The following is a 23494-nucleotide window of genomic DNA, read 5'->3' on the forward strand; positions in this document are numbered from 1 at the left end:
CAGACTGACAGACTGACTAACAGACTGACAGACTAACTAACAAACTGATAGTATGACTAACATACTGACAGACTGAATAACAGACGGACTAACAGACTAACAGACTGACTAACATACTGACTGACAGACTGACTAACAGACTGAAAAACTGACTAACAGACTGACAAACAGACTAACTAACAGACTGACAGTCTGACTAACAGACTGACAGTCTGACTAACATACTGATAAACTGACTAACATACGGACTAACAGACTAACAAACTGACTAACATACTGACTGACAGACTGATTAACAGACTGAAAGACTAACAAACTGACGAAGAGACTGACGAAGAGACTAACAGACTGACTAACTGATTAACAGACTGATTAACATACTAACAGACTGACAGTCTGACTACCATACTGACAAACTGACTAACATACTGACGGACTGACTAACATACTGACAAACAGACTAACATACTGACTAACAGACTGACAGACTGACTAACAGACTGACAGACTGACTAACAGACTGACTGACAGACTGACTAACAGACTAACAGACTGACTAACATATTAACAGACTGACAGTCTGACTAACATACCGACAAACTGACTAACGGACTGGCAGACTGACTAACAGACTGACAAACTGATTAACATACTGACAAACTGACTAACAGACTGGAAGACTGACTAAAAGACTGACAAACTGACTAACATACTGACAAACTGACTAACAGACTGGCAGACTGACTACCAGACTGACAAACACACTAAAACACTGACAGACTGACTAACATACTGACAAACTGAATAACAAACTGACTAACAGACTGACAGACTAACTAACAAACTGATAGTATGACTAACATACTGACAGACTGAATAACAGACGGACTAACAGACTAACAGACTGACTAACATACTGACTGACAGACTGACTAACAGACTGAAAGACTGACTAACAGACTGACAAACAGACTAACTAACAGACTGACAGTCTGACTAACAGACTGACAGTCTGACTAACATACTGATAAACTGACTAACATACGGACTAACAGACTAACAAACTGAGTAACAGACTGACAGACTAACAAACTGACGAAGAGACTGACGAAGAGACTAACAGACTGACTAACTGATTAACAGACTGATTAACATACTAACAGACTGACAGTCTGACTACCATACTGACAAACTGACTAACATACTGACGGACTGACTAACATACTGACAAACAGACTAACATACTGACTAACAGACTGACAGACTGACTAACAGACTGACAGACTGACTAACAGACTGACTGACAGACTGACTAACAGACTAACAGACTGACTAACATATTAACAGACTGACAGTCTGACTAACATACCGACAAACTGACTAACGGACTGGCAGACTGACTAACAGACTGACAAACTGACTAACATACTGACAAACTGACTAACAGACTGGAAGACTGACTAAAAGACTGACAAACTGACTAACATACTGACAAACTGACTAACAGACTGGCAGACTTACTACCAGACTGACAAACACACTAAAATACTGACAGACTGACTAACATACTGACAAACTGAATAACAAACTGACTAACAGACTGACAGACTGACTAACATACTGACAAACTGACTAACAGACTGACAGACTGACTAACAGACTGACAAACTGAATAACAGACTAACTAACAGACTGACAGACTGACTAGCAGACTGACTAAGAGACTAACAGACTGACTAACAGACTGACAAACTGAATAACAGACTGACTAACAGACTGACAGACTGACGAACAGACTGACTAACAGATTGACAAGCAGACTGACAAACTGACTAACAGACTGACAGACTAACTAACAGACTGATAGTCTGACTAACATACTGACAAACGTATTAACAGACTGACAGACTGACCGACTGACTAACAGACTGACTAACATGCTAAGAGACTGACAGTCTGACTAACATACTGAGAGACTGACGAACATACTGACAGACTGATTAACATACTGACAGACTGACTAACATACTGACAGTCTGACTAACATACTGAGACTGACTAACAGACTAACAGACTGACTACCATACTGACTAACATGCTAACAGACTGACTGACTGACTAACATACTAACATACTGACAGACTGACTAACAGACTGACTAACATACTAACAGACTGACTAACAGACTGACAGTCTGACTAACAGACTGAAAGACTGAATAACAGACTGAGAGAGTGGCTAACAGACTGACAGACTGACCAACTCACTGAGAGACTGGCTTACAGACTGACTAATAGACTGAATAACACACTGACTAACAAACGGGGTAGCAGACTGACAAACTGACTAACAAACTGACGAACAGACTGACGACGAGACTGACTAACAGACTGACAGACTGACAGACTGACTAACATACTGACAGACTGACTAACATACTGCCAGACTAACTAACATACTGACAGACTGACTAACAGACTGACTAACAGACTGACTAACAGACAGACAGACTGACTAACATACTGACTAACAGACTGATAGACTGACTAACAGACTGAATAACACACTGACTAACAAACTGAGTAACATACTGACAGACTGACTAACAAACTGACGAACAGACTGACGAAGAGACTGACTAACAGATTGACAGACTGACAGACTGACTAACATACTGACAGACTGACTAGCATACTGACAGGCTAACTAACAGACTGACAGACTGAGTAACAAACTGACTAACAGACTGACAGACTAACTAACAGACTGACAGTCTGACTAACATACTGACAAACTGACTAACATACTGACTAACAGACTGACTAACAGACTGACAGACTGACTAACAGACTGACTAACAGACTGACAGTCTGACTAACAGACTGACAGACTAACTAACAGACTGACAGATTGGCTAACAGACTGACAAACTGACTAACAGATTGACTAACAGACTGACTAACAGACTGACTGATAGACTGAGTAACAGACTGACTAACAGACTGACAGACTGACTAACAGACTGAAAGACTGAAAAACAGACTGACAGACTGGCTAACAGACTGACAGACTGACTAAAAGACTGACAGACTGGCTAACAGACTTACTAGCTGACTAACAGACTGACAGACTAACTAACAGATTGATAGTCTGACTAACATGCTGACAGACTGACTAACAGACGGACTAACAGACTAACAGACTGACTAACAGACTAACAGACTGACTAACAGACTGACAAACAGACTGACAGACTGACTAACAGACTGACTAACAGACTGACAGACTGATTAACAAACTAACGAACCGACTGACAGACTGACTAACAGACTTGCACCTACTAACAGACTAACAGACTGACTAACATTCCGACTTACAGACTGACAGACTGACTGACTAAAAAGACTAACAGACTGACTAACAGACTGACTAACAGACTGACTAACAGACTGACCAACTGACTAACAGACTGATGAGCAGACAGACAGCCTGACTGGCAGATTAAATATACAGACTGATAGACAGACAGGCCGACTGACAAATAGATATATAGATATACAGACTGGCAGACAGACAGACAGACAGTCTGATTGACTGACAGATAAACAGATTGACTGACAGATAAACAGACTGTCTGACAGACAGACTGTCTGACAGACAGACTGACTGACAGACAGACTGACTGACAGACAGACTGGCTGACAGTTGTGTGCAGCTTTACTTTAACGAAGTTTTTCCGCTGCAGCTGGCCATCCAACACGGACCTGCAACGAGCTTGCCACGAGGTTTCCACGACTCTGCCACGAGCCTGCCACGAGCCTGCCACGAGCCTGCCACGAGCCTGCCACGAGCCTGCCACGGGCTTCTCTGACGGTTGCCACTTCACCCATCCACGTCACCGTCGCTGATGCGCCCGTCAGCTCGCAAGCGACGAGCCCCGTTATGAAACGAGCCGTACAAAACGGACGGGCGAGGTGACGCGCCGTCCACGCGTTTGACAACAGCGCCCGTCTCAATGGCAATTGCCGTTTGCTTACAACTAAACATTGTTTTGCTTTTGTCATCCCGTGAATATTGTGTCAGGAGATGAAAGTGACAATCTGCGAGCGACAACGCGACGACAATTTGCTGCATGGACGATGCGATTATCGCGGAATTTAATGTCGTTTCCTATCATCCGCAATGTGCTCAACCGCAATATGTTCAACAACACTCACCCACCCAGCCACTCACCCAGCCACTCACCCACTCACCACACTGCAAGTTCACAACAACACTCACCCACCCAGTCACCCACCCAGCCACTCACCCAGCCACCCACCCATCCACTCACCACACTGCAAGGTCACAATAACACTCACCCACCCAGCCACTCACCCACCCACTCACCCACCCAGCCACTCACCCACCCACTCACCACACTGCAAGGTCACAACAACACTCACCCACCCAGCCACTCACCCACCCACCCACTCACCCACTCACCCACCCAGCCACTCACCCACCCACTCACCACACTGCAAGGTCACAACAACACTCACCCACCCAGCCACTCACCAACCCACTCACCCACCCACTCACCCACCCAGCCACTCACCCACCCACTCACCACACTGCAAGGTCACAACAACACTCACCCACCCACCCACTCACTCACCACACCGCAGGTCACCTCACTTTTCTCTCTGCTTTATCCCTCGCACTCCTCCTATGTGGAATTATCTTCTCCCATCATCATCGTCGTCACTTTTCTCCCCAGCTCTCACAACAACAATAGCCTCAATATTATTTTATTTAACTACGTGACTTTACCGAAAAAAACAAAGAGCAACAATAACCTCGCTCAATTCAAGAAACGTACTATACTCTTCTCTACCACCACTTCGTGGGGGAAGTCAACAAGAGGTTGTCCTATGGATCGACTCGCCCTCGTCATGGAAATGTGGAATTTCCCACGACTGGCTCCGCTGGACTGTAAACTGGAGATAACCCACCAATGCCCTCACCGTGGCTCATTCGGCGAAACAGGGCCGCACTTTGACCGTGCTAACTCAGATGTGCTCATAATCGAGGTTCTTGGGTTAGATCGCGTCAATATAAATGCGTCGTTAAACCCGCCACCGCCCGATGCAGCCAATTAGTAAGGCGTGTCACGTGAACGGAACGTGCCAATCCGCTACTAGTTTTGGGGAGTATTGTGAGTAACCAATGAAGGGGCGAGGAGAGGGAGGTGCCAGCGGGTTGACAGTCAAGAATGACGTAGCGCAAGGCCGTAGCCATGGAGGTAACATTTGGGGGGACCAAATCTCTTCCAGGGGGTGTGGGGGTCTTCCCCCAGAAAAATAAATAAATTTGAAAACTAATTTCCTGCCATTTCCTGCCTAAAATATTACAAAAATTCACAAGCACTTAGGATTGACTTTTTACGTATTTTTAACAATAATGTCTAATAATGCATTGTATTACATTGCTCTGGTTCATTTAATTTTTTTTAATCTTTTCTTGTTTCATTGTATGTAATGGCAGAGATTAGGGATTTATAAAGTACAACAATAACCATAATCATATAAACAGAAATCTATTTTATAGCAATATATTGGGGGGGGACATTTTGAGCATATTTGAATATTGGGGGGTATGTGTCCCCCCCAATATATATTGTAATTACGGCCTTGACGTGACGTCACGGGGGATGTAACGGGCTTTGGAGAGCACCTTCGGGAACATGGGCGGAGCCGAGCTGGGGGGAGGAGCCGCCCAAAGGGTTCTTAAGGGGGTTCCCCGTGACGGAGGCGGGATCGCAGTAGGGAACCAGGGTAAGGATCGGCTGGAAGAGGGTCTGTCTCTCTCCTCGTCGCTGAGCGGTGTTGGCTGAACCCCCGCTCCGGGCAGACGAGTGGAAGAGAGGCAATAGGGTAACCGAGGTTAGGACCCAAATAGTATTCAGTGTCCGGGGTAAAGGACCCAGATAGAGTGCACCTACACTGGTGTGAGTGTAGGATGTCGAGTGTAACAGCGTTTTAATAAACGACAGCAGCCCTTATAGAATTCCTCATCTCCGCGTGGCGCTACTGCACTACACTATTATAGCGCACCGGTGTGTTGGAGAGTAAATCCACAACATTTACAATAGTGCTGTTTGTTGCTGACCGCTGGACGTTACTTTGGGCCTGTTGTTCAAGCAGCTGTGATTAGTGGGGGCACCTTGTGTGGCGCGCGTGTGTGCGTGTGTGCTTCGCGCGGTCGAGCGCATGGTGCTGGCCACCTTCCTCCTCATGTGACGTGCTGGCCTTCATAGGTGCTCGCTAACACCACTTGCCCCAACAGTCTGTTAAGGCTATGCGGGGGATCTTTGTCACTGTATTTGTGATTCGTGCCAAGGGGTAGAGCGGTAGTGTAGCGGTTAGCCCGCTATGCTACGAACCCGGGGACCCGAGTTCGATTCTCGCTCACGACCTAGCGTCCGCTAGGTCGACTCAGCCTCAACTCAGCCTGGCGCGGTGTTTAAACATCTCCAAGTAGGGAGACTAAAGCGGGCTTGCACGTGGTGCTTGGCCACGCCACGCCCCTCTCGTTACGTCATTCCGGCCTTCATTGGTGCTCACTGACAGCACTTGCCACAAGAGCATGTTAAGGCTTTTCGGGGGAACCTTTGTCTCCGCGTGGACCTTTGTGCTTTGCGTTAAGGCCAGAGTGTGGGTTGTTACTTCTCGACACGCGCTTTGTTCCCACATCACTCTCCGTGTTTATCACATTAGGAGCCTTTGCTGAGCTCACACGTTGCCAGATGCAGTGGTGGGTGGTGTGAGGTGGGGGTTCAGTTAAGATCAATGAGATGCATTATTAATGAGTGTAAAAAAAAATATCTTCCACAAGTCATTAACTCAATTCTGGCCCCAATTAGAGCTTCAGACTGACGCGCAATCTCATTAAGGGCCCCCTACAACAGCCGTTATTATCGAATTGGTACAAATGTGAAATTACACACACGTTCGTTCAACACACACACAATCCACCGTCATAGCCTTACCAGGCTGTCAGGGCAGGCGCTTTTCGCGAGCACCCATCAAGGTCAACACGGTACACCTATTAAGGCCAGGAACCATGCTATGGCCGACTTTGCCTCCACAGGGGGCTGGTGCTCACATACTGGAAAGCAGGTAACTCAAGTAAGGCTGAGTCGACCTAGGGAAGCCAAGGACAGGTGGCCAGATGATCGCCACTGATGTTGGCCGTGAGAGGGAATCGATCTCGGGTCGCCGGGTTCGTTGCATAGCGCACTAAGCCCCCCCCCCCCCCCCCCTCCACCTCCATACACACACGGTCACCAGGCAGGATACCCATTTAAGGCTGAGTTGATCGAGGAGAGGCACAGATTGTTTTGCCGACGGGCCAACTCAGAGAGTCGGTGGATCCCGTTGCGATAGCCTAACGTCTCTGATCGCCCCGAGCATCATGTGAATCTTCACGCACACAAAACAAACAACCAAAACAACTCTGGATGTCGCCTGTTGAGGCTGGCTGTTGTAATTACCGGCAAAAGGTCGCGCAGTACAGGGACTCCTCTACTCACGAACATTCGACTCATGATCTTTCAGAGATATGAACGGCCACGCAATAAATGGCGATGTGGCATCTACATCTGCAGAACATGAAGAACCAGTGGCGTCTACATCTGTAGAATGTGAAGAACTAGTGGCATTTACATCTGCAGAAGGTGAAGAACCAGTGGCATCTACATCTGCAGAACATGAAGAATCAGCGGCATCTACATCTGCAGAACATGAAGAACCAGTGGCATCTACATCTGCAGAACGTGAAGAACCAGTGGCATCTACATCTGCAGAACATGAAGAACCAGTGGCATCTACATCTACAGAACATGAAGAATCAGTGGCATCTACATCTGTAGAACGTGAAGAACCAGTGGCATCTACATCTGCAGAACATGACGGACCAGTGGCATCTACATCTGTAAAACGTGAAGGACCAGTGGCATCTACATCTGCAGAACATGAAGAACCAGTGGCGTCTACATCTGTAGAACGTGAAGAACCAGTGGCATTTACATCTGCAGAAGGTGAAGAACCAGTGGCATCTACATCTGCAGAACATGAAGAATCAGCGGCATCTACATCTACAGAACGTGAAGAACCAGTGGCATCTACATCTGCAGAACGTGAAGAACCAGTGGCATCTACATCTACAGAACGTGAAGAACCACTGGCATCAACAGCTACAGGAGATTGTACAACTTTTAAAGTTACTCCCCGTGTTTAGTGTACATGACGTACAACATGTTTGCAATCGATAGGAGTAAAGTTGGACTTATGAACAAATCTACTTCGGAACAGACCTCTGGAACCTAACTCATTCATAAGCAGAGGAGTCTCTGTACTGGAATTGTAAATGTTGTGGCTGGGGTTTACTCTCCAACACACAACCAGTGTTTGTTGAACTAGTAACGAATTGGCATGTGTTGTTTACGTGACAAACCTTACCTAATTGGTTGTGTTGGGTGGTGGCGGATTGAACGACACATCCATTCTTTACGTGCTGGGGGTCTCTGAGCTCCCTCCCCTCCCCACCATCCAACATGGCACGAAATTTCTGTGGGCCTGGCTAAGAGGTCTGGTTAAGAGGTCTGGCTAAGAGGTCTGGCTAAGAGGTCTGGCTAAGAGGTCTGGTTAAGAGGCCTGGCTAAGAGGTCTGGCTAAGAGGTCTGGTTAAGAGGTCTGGCTTAGAGGTCTGGCTAAGAGGTCTGGTTAAGAGGTCTGGCTAAGAGGCCTGGCTAAGAGGTCTGGTTAAGAGGTCTGGCTAAGAGGTCTGGTTAAGAGGTCTGGCTAAGAGGTCTGGCTAAGAGGTCTGGCTAAGAGGTCTGGTTAAGAGGTCTGGCTAAGAGGCCTGGCTAAGAGGTCTGGCTAAGAGGCCTGGCTAAGAGGTCTGGTTAAGAGGTCTGGCTAAGAGGTCTGAAAAAGAGGCCTGGCTAAGAGGTCTGGCTAAGAGGCCTGGCTAAGAGGCCTGGCTAAGAAGTCTGGCTAAGAGGCATGGCTAAGAGGCCTGGCTAAGAGGTCTGGCTAAAAGGCCTGGCTAAGAGGCCTGGCTAAGAGGTCTGGCTAAGAGGCCTGGCTAAGAGGCCTGGCTAAGAAGCCTGGCTAAAAGGTCTGGCTAAGAGGCCTGGCTAAGAGGTCTGGTTAAGAGGTCTGGTTAAGAGGCCTGGCTAAGAGGCCTGGCTAAGAGGTCTGGCTAAGAGGTCTGGTTAAGAGGTCTGGCTAAGAGGTCTGGTTAAGAGGTCTGGCTAAGAGGTCTGGCTAAGAGGTCTGGCTAAGAGGTCTGGTTAAGAGGTCTGGCTAAGAGGTCTGGCTAAGAGGTCTGGCTAAGAGGTCTGGTTAAGAGGTCTGGCTAAGAGGTCTGGTTAAGAGGTCTGGCTAAGAGGTCTGGCTAAGAGGTCTGGCTAAGAGGTCTGGTTAAGAGGTCTGGCTAAGAGGCCTGGCTAAGAGGTCTGGCTAAGAGGCCTGGCTAAGAGGTCTGGTTAAGAGGTCTGGCTAAGAGGTCTGAAAAAGAGGCCTGGCTAAGAGGTCTGGCTAAGAGGCCTGGCTAAGAGGCCTGGCTAAGAAGTCTGGCTAAGAGGCATGGCTAAGAGGCCTGGCTAAGAGGTCTGGCTAAAAGGCCTGGCTAAGAGGCCTGGCTAAGAGGTCTGGCTAAGAGGCCTGGCTAAGAGGCCTGGCTAAGAAGCCTGGCTAAAAGGTCTGGCTAAGAGGCCTGGCTAAGAGGTCTGGTTAAGAGGTCTGGTTAAGAGGCCTGGCTAAGAGGCCTGGCTAAGAGGTCTGGCTAAGAGGTCTGGTTAAGAGGTCTGGCTAAGAGGTCTGGTTAAGAGGTCTGGCTAAGAGGTCTGGCTAAGAGGCCTGGCTAAGAGGTCTGGCTAAGAGGTCTGGCTAAGAGGCCTGGCTAAGAGGCCTGGCTAAGAGGTCTGGCTAAGAGGCCTGGCTAAGAGGTCTGGCTAAGAGGTCTGGCTAAGAGGTCTGAAAAAGAGGCCTGGCTAAGAGGTCTGGCTAAGAGGCATGGCTAAGAGGCCTGGCTAAGAGGTCTGGCTAAAAGGCCTGGCTAAGAGGCCTGGCTAAGAGGTCTGGCTAAGAGGCCTGGCTAAGAGGCCTGGCTAAGAAGCCTGGCTAAAAGGTCTGGATAAGAGGCCTGGCTAAGAGGTCTGGTTAAGAGGTCTGGTTAAGAGGCCTGGCTAAGAGGCCTGGCTAAGAGGTCTGGCTAAGAGGTCTGGTTAAGAGGTCTGGCTAAGAGGTCTGGTTAAGAGGTCTGGCTAAGAGGTCTGGCTAAGAGGCCTGGCTAAGAGGTCTGGCTAAGAGGTCTGGCTAAGAGGCCTGGCTAAGAGGCCTGGCTAAGAGGTCTGGCTAAGAGGCCTGGCTAAGAGGTCTGGCTAAGAGGCTTGGCTGAGAGGCCTGGCTAAGAGGTCTGGCTAAGAGGTCTGGCTGAGAGGCCTGGCTGAGAGGCCTGGCTGAGAGGTCTTGCTAAGAGGCCTGGCTAAGAGGTCTGGCTGAGAGGTCTGGCTGAGAGGATTCATCCAACCTTACGTGCGTGGATTTGGCGAGAGCGTGGCACTTGGGGAGAGGAGAGAGAGGAGACACAGCGAAACAAGGAGGGAGAGAGATAGGAGAGAGGAGAGAGTGGCTTCAGGCTGGTAGCGAAAAGGAACTCGTTGTCTAGGTTGGCACTAAGGGAGTGGGGGATAGGGGTGGTGATGCACGCAGATAGTGAAGGCAGCGGCGTCCCACACATTGCTTCGCCTGCGTTCATTGCCAGACACGGGTGAGCAGGCGAGTGAGGGAGAGCGGTTTTGTTCCCATACACGAACCCTGCAGGGACAAACGGTGAACTGGGAGCCCGGAAAAGGGCTTTTTTCCCCCACCAGCGGTTACGCGAATGGGGGGGGGGGCGGGGGGGGGTGGGCTGGCAATTGCAGGGATGCCGCCGTTGCCTTCAGCGCAGCCAGCCGTGTTGAATTTTACAACCCTCCAACCACCACCACCTCCCCCTTCATTGCCCTTGGTACCGGGGACAACTTGGCGTGGCGGAAAAATTTGAAACTTATCTCTCCGCCGGAATGAGTGCGCGCGATCTGCACCGCCACCACCACGGCCGCCGCCGCTGCCGCCGGTAATCTCCCAGCAGGGGCTTAAATCTACGGGGACGAAGCTAAAGGGTAACGGGGACGGCGTCGACGATGGCTCATTCACCCCCCACCCCCACCCAACCCACCCACCACCCCCGCGAGATTACAGAGAGAGGAGAGGCACAGCGCACGGAACGGGGTGGAGGAGGAAGGGGTGTAAATGAAGGACACATTTCGTCTCCCCAATTTCAGCAACAGTCACCGTCGTAATCGTCGTCATCGGCCGTGGTTTCTCCACTGCTGGATGAGGCACTATCCCCCAAGCTGCCACCATTTGTGCCCCCTTATCGACCGTCTCGCACACGCAGCGTTACACAGTTAGAATTGTCAGAGCTGGAATTATCGCCAAATTTAGCATGACGGGCGCATGTTATTTTTTTGCCGTTGCGTGCCGTGCGGTGACCGGGCTCAGACCGCAGCGGTGGCTACGCAGCTGCACGTGGCCTGAAGCGAGCCGGCGCTCCGGAGGCAGCAGCGAGGGTTGGTGGATCACCGCACGAACGCCGTCGTCGTCACCGACGCGAGAAGGCAGTCCACTCGGAAGCAACAACGCCCGCGGGCGCGTGTGGAAGGCGCCACGAACCTTGGCCCTCTCACCTGATTGGGGTTGCTCTCCGGATCCGTGGACGCGCGGAGATCTTTCTTGAGCTCGTCGAAGGCAATGATCTGCAACGGCAGCGACGTCACGAGCTCGTTAGGGCGGTCAATTACTCAGAGAGAGAGAGAGGTGGGGGGGGTAGGTACGGTGTGGTGGGTGGTGGGGGGGATTAGAAAGGTAAGCGTGTGGTGAGCTTTCTGGCTATCCACGCCAAAATGTAATGAACGAATAGTGGCGCCGTTAGTCTGCCAGTAAGGGGGCGATGATCGCTGCTGTGTGGTCTAGCCTGGGGCACCCCCAGTGGCAGCTGTCTCCTGTACGGCACATGGTGACTCGGCACCTGGCCTGTGAGCAAAGCACACGAGGCGTGGGGGTTAGAGGTGACCACTTTTAAAAACCCTCCGCCAAATAGTGTTTTTTTAAATTGATATTTAACAGCGATATTGCATTGAAAGTTTTATCATTAATAATGGGGCCATCTATATTTTAAAGGCATGACTATTTAGGATCCGTCCCCCTCTCTTGGTAAGTTTTCCAGATCTTCCTCTTGTAGATTCTGGGGGGTAAAGGTGCATTGGGCTATCGCGTAGCTGTCTGTGTGCTTTGAGCCCAGCAATCCACCTTGAGTTCGATTCCTGGTCACAGCGTCTACCATCAAGTGGCGAGTGAGATCTGCACCACCCACCGACCCATCCACTCACTGATCCACCCACCCACCCATCCACCCATCAATCCACCGATCCACCCACCCATCCACTGATCTACCCACCCACCGACCCACCAATCCACCCATCCATCCACCGATTCACCCACTCAGCGACCCACCCACCCACCAATCCACCGATCCACCCACCGATCCACCTACCCACCGACCCAACCAACCACCCACACATCCACAAACCCACCCACCGATCCACCGATCCACCCACCGATCCACCTACCCACCCATCCACCAGCCCACCCACCGACCCACCCACTGACCCACCCCGTTCACCAACCTGCCCCTGCACTGACCAGTGCGGCGATGTATCACCAAACACCCCCCCCCCCCCCCGCCCGCACGACCGGCAGTGTATGCCCTTTCTGTGGCTTTCATCCAGCAGCGGATCAACAAACGGCGCCGCACGTATTGAATTACTATGGATAATAAAACACACGCACGCGCACTCTGTGTGTGCGCCGTGGTTCTTGTAACGTGGCACAATTCCTACGCTTGCATCATGAACGCAGGAATCAATTTTAATCGGTAAATCAATACGTGGTTACACGTCTAATCAACGGACACCGTTTGCACTCTCTCCGCCGTTGCAGTTATACATCACATTAGCAGAGCCCGACTGCTAGAGGAGGCCCGCGTGGCTCAGAGGGCAAGAGCTACCCGAGACAGCACCGCTGAGAGCCTGGGGTTTAGGGGTTCGAATCCAAGTTCAGGTTCAGAATCTGGATATTTAGCTGTAACGGAGGAATCCGATGAGCTATACTTAGCTCTTTTTTCACACAGATGTCCATTAAGTGAATTGATGGTCACAGCCTGGTCATCAGTGACTCGCATGAAGACCAATAGACTCACGTAGAGGTCAATAGACTCACATAGAGGTCAATAGACTCACATAAAGGTAGATTCACGCAGGCACCCATAGACTCACAGAGAGGCCAATAGACTCACATAGAGGTCAGTAGACTCACATAGAGGTCAATAGACTCACATAGAGGTCAATAGACTCACGCAGAGACCCATAGACTCGCAGAGAGACCAAAAGATTCACATAGAGACCCATAGACACACACAGTGACCAATATATTCACATAGATGCCAATAAACTAACATAGAGGCCAATGGACTCACATAGACACACAAAAACACACACAGAGACCAATAGACTCACATAGAGGCTAATAGAATCACATAGAGACCAAGACACTCACGCAGAGACCATATACACACATACAGACAGACCAATAGACTCAGATAAAGACCCACATACTCACACAGACCCATGCAATCTTGTAAGACATCCATAGACTCTCATAGATTCAGTCGTGATTAAACCTGGTTCTCATTTGTAGTGAGTTGATGGTCTCAACCCAGTTACCATTGATTCACATAGATGACCATATATTCATACAGAGACACATAGATTCACAGAGAAACGCATAGACTCACATAGACTGAGTTGGGATTGAACCAGGTTCTCAAGTTTACAGAGGTGATGAACAAAATCCGAGATTTAAAAGATCGGTTTTACAGTCTTGCGACAAACATTATTCTCATATGGCAGAGTGAGTGGGAAGCGCTGCCTTCTACTGTGTGTGTGTGGTCACATGGAGAAGTAGGGATCTCAGCAGTAGTTCTACGATATCTACTTCCGTTGGCTGTTCCCCATGGCGGGGGTGGAAGGATCTGGTATGTAATAAAAAAAATACAAATTGGTTACATTTAGCCGAGATTTGTAATTGCATTTAAATTGGTGTGTGCAGTCCGTCAATTGGCTTAAGCCCGGCTACACAATATTATCATGAGCATTTTAAGCGGAACAAAAATGTGGTCCAAGATTTGACAAACCCACGATGCGGTGACGTGAACGAGTCCTAGCCTGGGAAGGTGATCGAACGAACGCCGCGAGACGATTCCTCGTCTCTCCCTTCCAGACAAGGCCTGCCCTGGTCGGGGATAAACGACGGGCAGCGGACGACGAATGACGGGAGGCATTCTGGGCCCTTGTTTCGTAAAGTCAAAGATTGGGGTGCGCCGCGGTGGCTATGAGATGTTAACTACCTCGCCTGGTATACAGGAGGTCGTGGGCTTTATCAGGACCCTGCCGCCTGCTGTATATTTGGAGTGTGCATGGTGGCGAGATGTTAACTACCTCGCCTGGTATACAGGAGGTCGTGGGTTTTATCCCCACCGTGACGTCTCCTGTATATTTGGAGTGTGCATGGTTGTGAGATGTTAACTACCTCACCTGGTATACAAAAGGTCGTGGGTTTTATCCCGACCCTGATGCCTGCTGTATATTTGGAGTGTGCATGGTTGTGAGATGTTAACTACCTCGCATGGTATACAGGAGGTCGTGGGTTTTATCCCGACCCTGACGCCTCCTGTATATTTGAAGTTTTCCTGTTTTCTCGCACTGTGTTCGTGTGAATTTTTCTCTGGGTCGTCCGGTTTTCCCCCTTCACGTTTAGAAACGTGCATTTGGAGTATTTGTCTTGCGATAGATTTCCACACAACAATAACGAGCGAGCATTTGCGGCCAGGCCGCTTCGGAAGAAGAGCTACGTAGCAGCTCAGTGGGCCTTACCTGGTGAAATGAAAATAATTTGATTTTAGTTTAGATCAGAGTGGACTCGGTGGGGGGGGGGGGGGGGGGGGGGGCGGGGGGGAGGGGTGGGGTCGTGGTTCGTGAAGTCAAAGGTCAGAGCGGGTTAGGGTCGTGGTTCGTGAAGTCAAAGGTCAGAGCGGGTTAGGGTCGTGGTTCGTGAAATCAAAGATCAGAGCGGGTTAGGGTCGTGGTTCATGAAGTCAAAGGTCAGAGTGGGTTAGGGTCGTGGTTCGTGAAGTCAAAGATCACAGCGGGTTAGGGTCGTGGTTTGTGAAGTCAAAGGTCAGAGCGGGTTAGGGTCGTGGTTCTTAAAATCAAAGATCAGAGCGGGTTAGGGTCGTGGTTTGTGAAGTCAAAGGTCAGAGCGGGTTAGGGTCGTGGTTCGTGAAGTCAAAGGTCAGAGCGGGTTAGGGTCGTGGTTCGTGAAGTCAAAGGTCAGAGCAGGTTCGAGTCGTGGTTCGTGAAGTCAAAGGTCAGAGCGGGTTAGGGTAGTGGTTTGTGAAGTCAAAGGTCAGAGCAGGTTCGGGTCGTGGTTCGTGAAGTCAAAGGTCAGACCAGGTTAGGGTCGTGGTTCGTGAAGTCAAAGGGCAGAGCGGGTTAGGGTCGTGGTTCGTGAAGTCACAGGTCAGAGCGGGTTAGGGTCGTGGTTTGTGAAGTCAAAGGTCAGAGCGGGTTAGGGTCGCAGTTTGTCAAGTCAAAGGTCAGAGCGGGTTAGGGTCGTGGTTTGTGAAGTCAAAGGTCAGAGCGGGTGAGGTTCGTGGTTCGTGAAGTCAAAGGTCAGAGCGGGTTAGGGTCGTGGTTCGTGAAGTCAAAGGTCAGACCAGGTTAGGGTCGTGGTTCGTGAAGTCAAAGGGCAGAGCGGGTTAGGGTCGTGGTTTGTGAAGTCACAGGTCAGAGCGGGTTAGGGTCGTGGTTTGTGAAGTCAAAGGTCAGAGCGGGTTAGGGTCGCAGTTTGTCAAGTCAAAGGTCAGAGCGGGTTAGGGTCGTGGTTTGTGAAGTCAAAGGTCAGAGCGGGTGAGGTTCGTGGTTCGTGAAGTCAAAGGTCAGAGCGGGTTAGGGTCGTGGTTTGTCAAGTCAAAGGTCAGAGCCGGTCAGGGTCATGGTTTGTGAAGTCAAAGGTCAGAGCGGGTTAGGGTCGTGGTTCGTGAAGTCAAAGGTCAGAGCGGGTTAGGGTCGTGGTTCGTGAAGTCAAAGGTCAGAGCGGACTTGGGGGGTCGTGGTCCGTGAAGTCAAAGTTCACAGCGTGAAGTCAAAGCCACGGCTCAAATCCCAAGGTGAAAACCGGGTGTGACGCAGGGAAAATCCAAGGCACGGCCGCGGGCGATAGCTCCCATGTATGAGTGGTATGTTGAACATCTGCCCCGTACGTAACCAACAGTGGAAAGAATAATAATTATTCATTCGTCCCGGAGAGCCACACTGAGTTGTGGGGCTCTTTCTCAGGAGGGTCCTGCTGCTACGACATTGACGGAATTTTTCTCGTTGTTTATTTTAAGATGTTTTCAACCAATTTAGCGACGAGTGTTGTGTTATCACATGTGGGAGAAAACCGGAGTATCTGAGAACAAAACTCCATGCGTGCGAGCGAGCGAGGGGGTGGTGGGTGTGTGGGGAGCAGGTGGAGTCCACACTGTTGCTGAGTCCACATTGTTGCTGAGTCCACATTGTTGCTGAGTCCACACTATTGCTGTGTCAACATTGTTGCTGAGTCCACATTGTTGCTGAGTCCGAACTATTGCTGAGTCCACACTGTTGCTGAGTCCACACTGTTGCTGAGTCCACATTGTTGCTGAGTCCACATTGTTGCTGAGTCCACATTGTTGCTGAGTCCACACTGTTGCTGAGTCCACATTGTTGCTGAGTCCACATTGTTGCTGAGTCAACACTGTTGCTGAGTCAACATTGTTGCTGAGTCCACATTGTTGCTGAGTCCACACTCTTGCTGAGTCCACATTGTTGCTGAGTCCACACTGTTGCTGAGTCCACACTGTTGCTGAGTCCACATTGTTGCTGAGTCCACATTGTTGCTGAGTCCACATTGTTTCTGAGTCCACATTGTTGCTGAGTCCACATTGTTGCTGAGTCCACACTGTTGCTGAGTCCACATTGTTGCTGAGTCCACACTGTTGCTGAGTCCACATTGTTGCTGAGTCCACACTCTTGCTGAGTCCACACTATTGCTGAGTCCACATTGTTACTGAGTCCACACTGTTGCTGAGTCCACATTGTTGCTGAGTCCACATTGTTACTGAGTCCACATTGTTGCTGAGTCCACATTGTTGCTGAGTCCACACTATTGTTGAGTCCACACTGTTGCTGAGTCCACACTATTGCTGAGTCCACATTGTTGTTGAGTCCACACTGTTGCTGAGTCCACATTGTTGCTGAGTCCACATTGTTGCTGAGTCCACATTGTTACTGAGTCCACACTGATGCTGAGTCCACATTGTTGCTGAGTCCACACTGTTGCTGAGTCCACACTGTTACTGAGTCCACATTGTTGTTGAGTCCACATTATTGCTGAGTCCACACTGTTGCTGAGTCCACACTGTTGCTGAGTCCACATTGTTGCTGAGTCCACACTATTGCTGAGTCCACACTGATGCTGAGTCCACATTGTTGCTGAGTCCACATTGTTACTGAGTCCACACTGTTACTGAGTCCACATTGTTGTTGAGTCCACACTATTGCTGAGTCCACACTGTTGCTGAGTCCACACTGTTGCTGAGTCCACATTGTTGCTGAGTCCACACTATTGCTGAGTCCACACTGTTGCTGAGTCCACATTGTTACTGAGTCCACACTGTTGCTGAGTCCACATTGTTACTGAGTCCACACTGTTGCTGAGTCCACACTGTTGCTGAGTCCACATTGTTACTGAGTCCACACTGTTGCTGAGTCCACACTGTTTCTGAGTCCACACTGTTGCTGAGTCCATATTGTTGCTGAGTCCACACTATTGCTGAGTCCACACTGATGCTGAGTCCACATTGTTGCTGAGTCCACATTGTTGCTGAGTCCACACTATTGATGAGTCCACACTCTTGCTGAGTCCACATTGTTTCTGAGTCCACACTGTTGCTGATTCCACACAGTTGCTGAGTCCACATTGTTGCTGAGTCCGAACTATTGCTGAGTCCACACTGTTGCTGAGTCCACACTATTGCTGAGTCCACATTGTTGCTGAGTCCACACTGTTGCTGAGTCCACACTGTTGCTGAGTCCACACTGTTGCTGAGTCCACATTGTTGCTGAGTCCACATTGTTGCTGAGTCCACACTGATGCTGAGTCCACATTGTTACTGAGTCCACATTGTTGCTGAGTCCACATTTTTGCTGAGTCCACATTTTTGCTGTGTCAACATTGTTGCTGAGTCCACATTGTTGCTGAGTCCGAACTATTGCTGAGTCCACACTGTTGCTGAGTCCACACTGTTGCTGAGTCCACATTGTTGCTGAGTCCACACTGTTGCTGAGTCCACACTATTGCTGAGTCCACATTGTTACTGAGTCCACATTGTTGCTGAGTCCACATTGTTGCTGAGTCCACATTGTTGCTGAGTCCACACTGTTGCTGAGTCCACATTGTTGCTGAGTCCACACTCTTGCTGAGTCCACACTATTGCTGAGTCCACATTGTTACTGAGTCCACACTGTTGCTGAGTCCACATTGTTGCTGAGTCCACATTGTTACTGAGTCCACATTGTTGCTGAGTCCACATTGTTGCTGAGTCCACACTATTGTTGAGTCCACACTGTTGCTGAGTCCACACTATTGCTGAGTCCACATTGTTGTTGAGTCCACACTGTTGCTGAGTCCACATTGTTGCTGAGTCCACATTGTTGCTGAGTCCACACTGTTGCTGAGTCCACACTGTTGCTGAGTCCACACTATTGCTGAGTCCACATTGTTGCTGAGTCCACACTATTGCTGAGTCCACACTATTGCTGAGTCCACATTGTTACTGAGTCCACACTGTTGCTGAGTCCACATTGTTGCTGAGTCCACATTGTTACTGAGTCCACACTGTTACTGAGTCCACATTGTTGTTGAGTCCACACTATTGCTGAGTCCACACTGTTGCTGAGTCCACACTGTTGCTGAGTCCACATTGTTGCTGAGTCCACACTATTGCTGAGTCCACACTGTTGCTGAGTCCACATTGTTACTGAGTCCACACTGTTGCTGAGTCCACATTGTTACTGAGTCCACACTGTTGCTGAGTCCACACTGTTGCTGAGTCCACATTGTTACTGAGTCCACACTGTTGCTGAGTTCACACTGTTTCTGAGTCCACACTGTTGCTGAGTCCACATTGTTACTGAGTCCACACTGATGCTGAGTCCACATTGTTGCTGAGTCCACACTGATGCTGAGTCCACATTGTTGCTGAGTCCACACTATTTCTGAGTCCACACTGTTGCTGAGTCCACACTATTGATGAGTCCACACTGTTGCTGATTCCACACAGTTGCTGAGTCCACATTGTTACTGAGTCCGAACTATTGCTGAGTCCACATTGTTGCTGAGTCCACATTGTTGCTGAGTCCACATTGTTGCTGAGTCCACATTGTTGCTGAGTCCACATTGTTGCTGAGTCCACATTGTTGCTGAGTCCACACTGATGCTGAGTCCACATTGTTGCTGAGTCCACACTGATGCTGAGTCCACATTGTTGCTGAGTCCACACTATTTCTGAGTCCACACTGTTGCTGAGTCCACACTATTGATGAGTCCACACTGTTGCTGATTCCACACAGTTGCTGAGTCCACATTGTTACTGAGTCCGAACTATTGCTGAGTCCACATTGTTGCTGAGTCCACATTGTTGCTGAGTCCACATTGTTGCTGAGTCCACATTGTTGCTGAGTCCACATTGTTGCTGAGTCCACATTGTTGCTGAGTCCACACTGTTGCTGAGTCGACATTGTTGCTGAGTCCACATTGTTCCTGAGTCCACATTGTTGCTGAGTCCACACTATTGCTGAGTCCACACTATTGCTGAGTCCACATTGTTGCTGAGTCCACACTATTGCTGAGTACACATTGTTGCTGAGTCATCACTATTGCTGAGTCCACATTGTTGCTGAGTCCACATTGTTGCTGAGTCCACACTGTTGCTGAGTCCACACTGTTGCTGAGTCCACACTCTTGCTGAGTCCACACTATTGCTGAGTCCACACTATTGCTGAGTCCACACTGTTGCTGAGTCCACATTGTTCCTGATTCCACATTGTTGCTAAGTCCACACTGTTGCTGAGTCCACATTGTTGCTGAGTCCACATTGTTGCTGAGTCCACATTGTTGCTGAGTCCACATTGTTGCTGAGTCCACACTGTTGCTGAGTCGACATTGTTGCTGAGTCCACATTGTTCCTGAGTCCACATTGTTGCTGAGTCCACACTATTGCTGAGTCCACACTATTGCTGAGTCCACATTGTTGCTGAGTCCACACTATTGCTGAGTACACATTGTTGCTGAGTCAACACTATTGCTGAGTCCACATTGTTGCTGAGTCCACATTGTTGCTGAGTCCACACTGTTGCTGAGTCCACACTGTTGCTGAGTCCACACTCTTGCTGAGTCCACACTATTGCTGAGTCCACACTATTGCTGAGTCCACACTGTTGCTGAGTCCACATTGTTCCTGATTCCACATTGTTGCTAAGTCCACACTGTTGCTGAGTCCACATTGTTGCTGAGTCCACACTGTTGCTGAGTCCACATTGTTGCTGAGTCCACATTGTTACTGAGTCCACACTATTGCTGAGTACACATTGTTGCTGAGTCCACATTGTTACTGAGTCCACACTATTGCTGAGTCCACACTGTTACTGAGTCCACATTGTTACTGAGTCCACACTATTGCTGAGTCCACACTATTGCTGAGTACACATTGTTGCTGAGTCCACACTATTGCTGAGTCCACACTGTTACTGAGTACACATTGTTGCTGAGTCCACACTATTGCTGAGTCCACACTATTGCTGAGTCCACACTATTGCTGAGTCCACACTGTTACTGAGTACACATTGTTGCTGAGTCCACACTGTTACTGAGTACACATTGTTGCTGAGTCCACACTATTGCTGAGTCCACACTATTGCTGAGTCCACATTGTTGCCGCACGGCCTTCCTGTGGCACGTCGGCTCATCCTCCTCTGCTAAGGCTGCATCACAGACAGGTCACGTGCGTAGCCACCGCTGCCACCACACGCCTAACACAAGAGGTGCCCCCCACCCCCCAAGCCTCCACCCCCACCCCACCCGGTGACATATTGAATGAGAGCTGCCGTGTGAATTTGCCTGACGCATGATGAAGTGCGCATCAGCAATCGCCAGACCCCCTGGGTGTGCTGGGGTTGGGGGGAGGGGATGTCGTCAAACACGAAACGTAACGCACGCGCGAATCTGCCAGCGAGGGCCGCGCTCCGATGCTTTGCTTAAAAGCTCATTCCCTCCGAAGCAGCTCTCTTCGATACGCAGACTACTACATCTCAATTTCGCGTCTCTCTCCACGCTCCCCCCCCCCACTTTTTTTTTCATGTAAGCCAGGCTCGAGAGAGGCGATAGAAAGAGAGTGAGCTATCGGTGAGTTGTTTTCATCATCATCATCATCCTCGTCGTCGTTGTCGTCGCCGTCGTCACAACTATCGTGGATTCGCTGCTGGATGAATGGATTGGTCAGAATGGAGGAGCTTCTGCCACGCCTGCGGTTTCTCCCCCACGGGATGTTACAATCCGAGCCATCCCGAGGTCAAAAGTAAATCATGAAATAAGCATCTGCTTCCAATTTTTGTTTTGTTCGCCGGCCCTCGGGTGATAACGCGTCGTGCGAGCGAATTCATTGAGAAGCTGCGATGTGCTGGCAGTGGCTGAATCATCGGAGCTCGAGCGCGCAGAGACCCACTGACTCACACAGAGACCCATCGACTCAAACAGAGACCCATCGACTCACACAGAGACCCATTGGCTCGCACAGAGAGCAACTGACTCAAGCAGAGACCCATTGACGCACACAACGACCAAACGGCTCGCACAAAGAGACCCATTGACACACACAGAGACCCATCAACTCACACAAAGACCCATGGACTCACACAAAGACCCATTGACTCGCACAGAGACCCACTGACGCGCACAGAGACCCATCGACTCAAGCAGAGACCCATTGACTGGCACAAAGACCAACCGACTCGCACAAAGAGACACATTGACACACACAGAGACTAATTGACACACACAGAGACCCATAGACTCACACAGAGTCCCATCGACTCACACAGAGACCCATTGGCTCGCACAGAGAGCGACTGACTCACACAGAGACCAACCGACTCGCACAAAGAGACCCATTGACACACACAGAGACCCATCGACTCACACAAAGACCCATTTACTCACAAAGAGACCCATCGACTCACACAGAGACCCATCGACTCACACAAAGACCCATCGACTCACACAGAGACCCATTGGCTCGCACAGAAACCCATTGACCCACGCAGAGACCTATAGGCCCACCCAGACACCGATTGACTTACAAAGAGACCCATAGACTCACCCAGCGAACAACAGGCTCACACAGACACGCAGAAACATATCCCACAATAATAATTGACCAAGGCCATGTAATAACCTGGACATATTTGTGTCACGAGACCCTCCGTCACCGGACGCAATCAAATGCAATTGTCAGGCGCGCCAACGGCGGTGCCAATGAATTCACGTATCACCTTCACCCGCCGGAAAGTTTGCGAGCCACTTCTCTCGCATCCACGTGAAGCGCACGCCGCTTGAAACTGCGCCGAGTTACACGTCACGCGGCGGATTGCGGGCACTTTGTAATAAATGAGCGACTTCGCATGAGGCTCGGGCGGTGGTAGCACTTAAGGAGATCGAGTGTCGGCGGCATTACAGGAGAGAAAAGTGCTGCCGAGTCGTTGTTACGTGGGCCCGCCCAGCCTCCAACCATCGATTGCGGATCGTAATATTGACCGCGCAAACCCGAGTGTTGTGAACGCCTCATGAGAGCGACGAGAGGCGGCGGCCGCCACGTGATTGCCCTGTAGCTGAATGCGGTCGCGTTGATCATCAGGCGGCGATTCTCAATCCCCCCTCCCCCAAACACGCCCCCCCTCCCCCCCCGTGTCTGCTCCACGGCGCTCGCCACTCGCCGCTCTCATGCGGGCCTCGATCCTGGCGGCGCTCCGACACATTAAACGAAACCGAAGGGACACCGAAGCGACACCGAGCACCTGCCGTGCGCTCGAGGGAGCTTCAGAGGGGCCTCCGAGTCGACCTCGGTGGGGTGGGGGGAGAGGAGGCCGAGGGACTGGCTCGGATCATCGTCGCCGGTGTTTGGTGCCGCGAGCGAGATACGAACTTGG

At 50.0% G+C, this 23494-nt stretch overlaps 1 protein-coding gene across 1 annotated transcript in view; it reads right to left on the bottom strand.

The window, feature by feature from the left end:
* LOC116953838 (protein cornichon homolog 1-like) overlaps window positions 1-23494 on the bottom strand; it is a 167565-nt gene that overhangs the window by 102761 nt on the left and 41310 nt on the right. Inside the window, exon 2 of the mRNA XM_032974090.2 lies at window positions 11780-11848. Coding sequence (XP_032829981.1) covers window positions 11780-11848 — 69 coding nt within the window. The remainder of the gene's footprint in view (window positions 1-11779; window positions 11849-23494) is intronic.

The sequence above is a fragment of the Petromyzon marinus genome, chromosome 53, assembly GCF_048934315.1.
Source record: "Petromyzon marinus isolate PM22_M1 ecotype Great Lakes invasive population chromosome 53, UKy_Petmar_22M1.pri1.0, whole genome shotgun sequence".
In the NCBI taxonomy this organism is placed as follows: Eukaryota; Metazoa; Chordata; class Hyperoartia; order Petromyzontiformes; family Petromyzontidae; genus Petromyzon; species Petromyzon marinus.